The sequence below is a fragment of the Neopelma chrysocephalum genome, unplaced genomic scaffold (genome assembly GCF_003984885.1).
Source record: "Neopelma chrysocephalum unplaced genomic scaffold, ASM398488v2 Primary Assembly neopelma1_97123, whole genome shotgun sequence".
Taxonomy (NCBI): Eukaryota; Metazoa; Chordata; class Aves; order Passeriformes; family Pipridae; genus Neopelma; species Neopelma chrysocephalum.
The window spans coordinates 15760-22921 of NW_020925765.1; the positions used below are offsets into that span (position 1 = coordinate 15760).

Sequence of the window (7162 nt, forward strand, 5' to 3'; positions counted from 1 at the left end):
AGGTGGTGCCTGGCTTTTGCCTTTGCGAAGGGTAAAAAACAACCCCAACCCCCAGCAGATAAATACCTAATAAAATATAACTTATAAAAGGACTCAGCAGCGCTGTCCCACAGCTGGGGGGGCTCAGTGGGGCATTTGTGGGGTGTTGGAGGTCCCTGCTCAGACCTGCCACCCTCGTGTCAGGCCATGGACAGACCCCAAGAGCCCAAGGTCAGTGCACAGGCAGAGGGCTGGGGCCAAAGCAGGAATTTTGTGTGGACACCACAGCCAAGTGCCTTTTTTGGGGGGGGAGAAACCCCTGGTTCAGTGACCACCCCCTGGGAAGCAAAGCTGGGAGCTGCATCCTGCTGCCGTGGCTGAGGCCTCCCTGGGTGCTGAGACCTGCCAGCTCATTCCACTGGTGGGGCAGTGCCTGGGAGCAGCGGGGCAGTGGCAGCACTCAGCACCATCCCCTGCTCACGAGAGCACACGGGGGGATGTCTGACCCCCCCCGCCTTCTGGGGGGCAGGACACCACCCTGGTGGGGCTTCTGGGGAGGGAGCAGTCGCTCTGTGGGGTCTCAGCAGGCACTGACAGGACTCTCCCTACAGCTGGCTGCACCTTTGAGGAGGACAGTGACCCGAACCAGTGCGAGTACAGCCAGGGCGAGGACGATGACTTCGAGTGGGAGCTGATCCGGAGCTATTTGATGCCTCACCTGACGCCTGACCTGCCTCACGGTGAGTCCTGGTGCCCCCTGTGCCTCTGGGGACCTCTGTCCCCCACCCACCTCTCTGTCCTGCACACCAGGGCTGCACTGTGTGGCTTCTCTTGGTTTAATTCCTGCTTGGAATTTAAATTTGGGCTTGGCTTGTGTGGGCAGGGTGGGCGTGGTGTGATGAGCTGTGTCAGTCCTCAGCACAGCAAGGCAGGATGTGTGTGGCCCTGGGGGAGGGTGACACTTGGGGACAGGGAAGGTGGGACCCCGTTGCTGCTGGGGGAGGAGGGATCTAACAGCCCAGCAGGGACAGGGACATTGTGTGGCTCCAGGTGCCTCCATGTCCCTGCCATGCCGTGTAACCCCGTGCCACCCCCCATCTGGCAGTGCCTGGGGGAGCCTCTCATCAGTCTAGATGTGTTTTTGGGGTGGAAAGCCAAGATTCCCAGCTTTTTTCCCCTCTCCATGTGACCTCTGCCATGGCTGGGTTGGCAGCCCTGGTCCCTGGGCTGGCTGAGGGCTGTGTGGGGGATGTCCCCTCTGCCTGGGATGTCCGCTGTCTCCCTGCCTGCAGCAGCTCAGGTGGCTTTCTGTGCTTCCCATGGATCTTGGCAGCATCTCCAGTGATGCCACATTCCTCCTCTGCAGCTGCTGGCAGCCAGGATGCACCCAGATCCCCTCCTAAAGGGGCACCCTTGGAGCTGCTCTCCGTGCCCAGGATCTGCAGCCAACGCCTGCTCTTCCCTCACTGTTGTCTCCTGCAGGCTCATGAGAAATTCCTGCCTCTGGGAGATGTGGAAAAGGGGGATACAACATGTTTCTGGCTCTTTCAAGTGTAGGGAAGGGCTTGGAGTTGGAGGCATCTCCGAAGTCTTGGGAACTGTAAAGGAAGAAAATGCAAATGGACTTTTTTATAAATCTCATTGCTTTTAAGCTGTTTTTTGTTATTTTCTGGGTCCATCTCCTTTCTGATGGCCAGGCTGGGGGAGCAGAGCCAGTCAGGCAGCTGTGGGGAGCTCCCCTCTCCCATGAGGATGCTGTGGTTACTGTACCTGGGTGGCATTTGGGGGCTTTACTTGCTCCCTGCTCCCAAATCTGTCCCACCGTGACCCCCTTGAGTTGTCCCTGAACCCATTTGCTCTGTGAGATGCACTGGGCTTGGGATGCTCCTTGTTTTTGGGGCTGCTGGCTCCTGCCTGGTCCTGAGGCTCCATCTCCTGCCCAGCCTGGAGGGCTGGTCCTGTGCTGAGGATGGGCAGAAAGAGGAGAGCTGGTTTAGGGCTCGACACTAAAAACAACCTTTTTTTATTTATTAAAATATTACCTGCTTCACAGAAAACTCTTTTCTGCTCCACCAATCTGCCTCCAGCTGTTTATCCTGTGCCTTGTTCATGCCAGGGCTTAATTTGGCTTTTTCCCTCCACTAACTCTCCTCTTCCTTTACCTTTTCCCACCACCTTTTCCTTCCATCCTGTCCTCACTGGCATGTCCTGGGTGCTGGGTGAGGGCAAATGACCCTCAGCCTGCCTGTGAGACTGCTTTGATGATTTTTCAAATAATTGCTTTAAACTGCTCTGTCCTAATTGGTGTGTGTGTCCAGGGGGGGTTTCCCTGGGCAGAGAGGGGGGAAGCAGAGCTGGGGCTTGAGGTGGCTTGTGATGGAGAGTCTGAAACGTGTCATTAGTTGAGTTTTCTGCTCGATTTTCAGCTGTCATTTCAATCTGCAGTGAACTGTTTAAAGCCTGGGGGCTTGCAGGGGGCTGAGAGTGGAAGGGGGGTGCTCTCCCTGCTTGAGGAAATAACTGAGGGTCAGCAAGAGATGGGGGATCAAAGGAATGCAGAGAGAATTTAGGAAATGAACTCCAGGCTCGACGGGGAAGCGGATGTGACTGAACCAGGTTGGATGGTGCCCTGGGAAGAGCACCCAAACCTCCTGGTGAGGGACAGTGACACCCAAAGGGATGCTCATCCCCTAATACCAGGCAGATACTGTTTTCTCCAGGTCCTGGGGCACCCAGTGGGTGCAGGGCCCCTGGTTTTGGGTGGTTTCACCCCGTTTTGTGCACGAGGCTCCTGCAGCCTGATGGCCCCTCTCGGTCCTGCAGGGGCTGAGGGGGATTTCACAGCACTGGGGCCTCTCCAGGGAACACTTTCCAAAGGAGTCTCGTGGTCTTAGATTAAAATGAGTTTTTATTGGAGATCAGCCAGTTTCAAGAAGCAGAGGATTTATTGGAGCGGGTGCTGGCTGCTGGCCACCTGCCTCTACCTTTCCAGCCTGCTTGCCTTTTGCTTTCTTGTTTGGTTTGGTTTTTTTTTTTCCTCCCCTCTCTCGACTTGTCTCTCTTTCACCTAAAAATGATGGATGGGTCTCTCCCACGTTGCAATAGTGATTTTTATTTTTTGTTTCATCCCTTTATTGTTGTTGTTTTTTTTTTTTTTGTAAGGAGCAGTGGGGAGCCAGGGAGGGCAGGTGTGAGGCTGCAATCCCAGAATGGTTGGAGTTGGAAGGGACCTTAAAGATCATCTCATTCCACCCCCTGCCATGGGCAGGAACACTTTACACTAGCCCGGGTTGCTCCAACCTGGCCTTGGACACTTCCAGGGATCCAGGGGCAGCCACAGCTTCTCTGGGCAACCTGGGCCAGGGTCTCCCCACCCTCACAGGAAGAATTCCTTGCCAATATCCCATCTATCCCTGCCCTCTGTCAGTGGGAAGCCATTCCCTGTGTCCTGTCCCTCCATCTCTTGTCCCAAGTCCCTCTCCAGCTCTCTTGGAGCCCCTTCAGGCACTGGAAGGGCTAAAATAACGTATTGATGGGTGGGTTTTTTCCCTCAAATGGTGCTTTTTCCTAGATTTTTCCTTCCAAACTCAGTGGCATTAGGAAACCCTCTGTGACTTGGAGTTTCTGTGCCCTGCTTGGCTTTTCACTCCCTGCACAGCCCCGTCACTGAGCTGGGGGGTGACCGAGCTCTTGTCCCCACCCTGGTGAGCTTTGATGTCCCTCCATCCCCTCCCTGTCACTCCTTCAGCTGGCAGCTCCAGCTCTGCTTCCCAACCAGCTCCTGCTCCACATCCATGAAAACCTTGCAAAATGAAGCCTGATCTTTTTTGGCTCCTGAGGGAATTGCTGCGGGTTGTCCAAGGCGGTGGGAGATCAGCTCTTGGTGCTGGAGCTTCCCTGGGAGATGCTCAGGGCAGAAGTAGGGATTGAATCCCTGATTCCTGTGCCTGCCCTAAGATGGAGAAGGATCTGACCCACGTGGAGGCACTGACAGCTTCATTTTCCAACGGGATTTCCTGGAGACAGATGCTGCAGTGCTCAGACCTGGTCCCTTGGCACCTCTTGTCTGCCAGAGCCGCCCTCTCCCTGTCATCCTGCCTGCTTTCCACTGCCTTCTAAGAGCTCTTGGAATTATTTTTTTTTTATTTATTTTTATCTCTCAGTGGTTTTGTAGGAGGAAAAACTCATTGAGACAGGGAAGCAGGGGGAGTGGGTTCTTCTCTCCTCTTCTTGCAGGGCTGTTTGGGTTTTTCCTGGAAGGATCAGTGGCAGGCAGGACCCTTGGGATGGGCAGCGTGATGGGGAGAGGTGTAGGTGAGCAGGACTTCACCTGGAGCTGGGGGAAAATTCTGTGGGGGAAAATCCTTTGCTCTCCAACTCTTAGCTGAGGTTATTGGAGGGTTTGATTTATCCTCGAAGACCTACTTTGAATTCCAAGGAAGTTTTTGATCCCACAAGTGGGAAAATTCACCTGGAGACCCCCCAGGAGGATTCCCTGGGAGGGTCCAAGGCTCTCTGTGCTGGTTTTGCAGCTCAACCCTCATCATTGACTTCTGCAAAGCAAGTTGGTGGGTTTTCCTTAGGGAATGGTGCTGGAACCTTGTTTCTTTCTTCATTTATTTGATTGAATTATTATTTAGTGCTTTTTGAGTCTTTTCTCTTTTGCCACAGAGCACTTGGGCTCTTTTCTAAAAGCAAACCTGAAAATGAAAACATAATGTGTTGCTGCAGCTGAGCTGGGGGGGGCACAGAGGGGCTGATGTGTTATTTGTGGTGACAAAAGGGGGGGTGACAGCTCACCTGGACCTTTCTTGTGTCAAACCAACCTTAAACTGAGGATCAGAGGAAGGATTAAAGGAGTGATGCACGATATTGATGTGCACCCAAATCCTGTTTTGGACTGAAGTCTCAACCAGGAGGTGCCTCGGGGCTGCTTCTGCAGCTCACATTTCACGGGAGGTTTGGAAATGGTTTTTCTCATCCTGATTTTTGGAGCAGATTTTGGCTGTGTGATGCCAACATCTGGATACAGCTCCAAAATAACCCTTGGCTGGGATAGTGCATCAACGCTCTGGCTGCTGGGAGTGGTCCTGCCTGTCCCCCCCTCCTCGCCTTTGGACACCCCTCCTCTCCATCCCTGCTTCCAGCTTTGCTGGCAGGACTTAAGCTAAGCTTTAAAAGCTGGAATTTGGCAGTTTGCACAGGTTTTGCTGCAGCCCTGCTTTTGCCCTGGTTGGGAAAGCTGCTGGCCCCTGGTGTGTGCTGAGCACCCAGTGGGGTGGGGGCTTGGAGGGGATCCCTGGAAGTGGTGGTGGGTTAACAGGGAACAAGTGGAAGGTGTTTGGGGAACCCCCAAGTCCTTGCTGCATCTCTCTGTGAGGGGCTGTGCAGCCCCCCCTTGTCCTTGGGTACCTGGGAGCATCCCCTGGAGCTGCCTGGCAGCATCCCAGATGGATCAAGAGCCCAGGGAGGAGCAGGCTGGTGACCTGCTGTGGGACTGTGCAGGCTGTCACCCCCTTGTCACCCTTTTGTCACCTTGTCTGTCCTGCTGCCTTTAGAGCTCCCTGTGCACTGGTGCTGCTGGGGGAGCACCCAGGTGGGGCTGTGCTGCCGTTTTATTGGGATGCATTAAAAAAATCTCACTGACAACCACAAACATCCTCTTTTAAAAAAAGAGAGGGGCTGCTGAGGGTGTTTGTAACCCCCAGCCACCTCCGCTTGGAGCTCCCTGCTCCAGGATATTCCCAGTGCCAGGAGATGCTCCCGTGTGGGATGCAGGGACAAGTATAATCATAGAATCATGGAATAGTTTGGGTGGGAAAGGACCTTAAAGCCCATCTTGTTCCACCCTCTCTATAGGCAGGGACACCTTCCACTAGCCCAGGTTGCTCCAAGCCCTGTCCATCCTGGCCTTGGACACTTCCAGGGATCCAGGGGCAGCCACAGTTTCCCTGGGCAACCTGTGCCAGGGCCTGCCCACCCTCCTTCCCAATATCCCATTTAACTCTGCCCTCTGACTGTTTCAAGTACCTCTGCTTCTCCTGTGTTTAAAAAAACAAACCCAACCCACACCCTGGGCTTGAATCAAAGTCCAGATATTTACAGCAGAGGAGGATATAATTAGCACAAAAGCGAGCGGTTGGAACCTGCTTTTTGCGATGCCGCAACACCGGGAAGAAAATTAATGGGGGAAAATTGTGCGTGTGGGAAGCCCTGTGTGATGAGGGAGGCTCAGGTGGATCCCTGCTCCCAGATGGCCTTAATGGGCATTCTGTGTCTTTTAAAATAACCCCTCGGTGATTTAATTTTAGTCCTGGCCTCTTTATTTTGGTCCTGTGGCTCTTTGTTTGTGAAGGGAGGGCGGGAGGAAGGGCCTGTGTTTGTTAACGAGGGCCTGTTCCTTAATGAGGTGGCCTTTGGGACATGTCCCCTGGCACGGGGGGGGTCAGCAGTCACCCCCCACATGCCATGGCCTGGACCAAATGGAGCTGATCTCGTTAGAGCAGAAGTAATTTTGCTGGGGGGAAAGGAGAGGAGAAAAAAGGGAAGTCTGGCCACGGTGCCTTCCCCTCTGTCGGTGAAATGAGCTGTGCTGGGCTCCGAGGATGGGAATTGTCATCATTTTAGTTCACCCTGAGTGGCCACCCCAAGGGGCCAGGTGGCCACGTGGGTCAGGGACGTGGGGAAAATTTGCCTTTTTGGTGGTTTCTTTGCCTTGGCCCAGCTCCCATCCCTGAAGGAGGCACTGGGAGATGTGGGTGGTACCTGGCACTGTGTCACCCCAGCTGAGGCTGTGACCCCCTGGGTGTTTTGGGGTCCCCTCAGATGCAGGTCTCAAATGCTGTGGGGGATGGATGGGTGTCCCCTGCAATCCCAAATACTCTGGGGGATGAATGGATGATCCTAAATGCTGGGAAGGATGGACAAGTGCCTCCTACGATCCCAAATGCTGGGGGAGATGGATGGGTGTCCTCTGCAATCCTAAATACTGTGTGGGGTGGATGGGTGCCTTCTGTGATCCTAGATGATGGGGAGGGGATGGATGAGTGCCTCCTACAATCCCAAATGCTGGGGGGGATGGATGAGTGGCCCCTGTGATCCCAAATGCTGCAGGGAATGGATGGGTACTCTCTGCAATCCCAAACACTGTGGGGGATGAATGAGTGCCCCCTGCAATCCCAAA

General features: G+C 54.2%; 1 protein-coding gene across 1 annotated transcript in view; it reads left to right on the top strand.

Moving 5' to 3' along the window:
* The window catches only part of PTPRU (protein tyrosine phosphatase, receptor type U), a gene marked incomplete at its 3' end in the record, with an annotated part of 43356 nt that overhangs the window by 15591 nt on the left and 20603 nt on the right, over positions 1-7162 (top strand). Inside the window, exon 2 of the mRNA XM_027671710.1 lies at positions 591-719. Coding sequence (XP_027527511.1) covers positions 591-719 — 129 coding nt within the window. The remainder of the gene's footprint in view (positions 1-590; positions 720-7162) is intronic.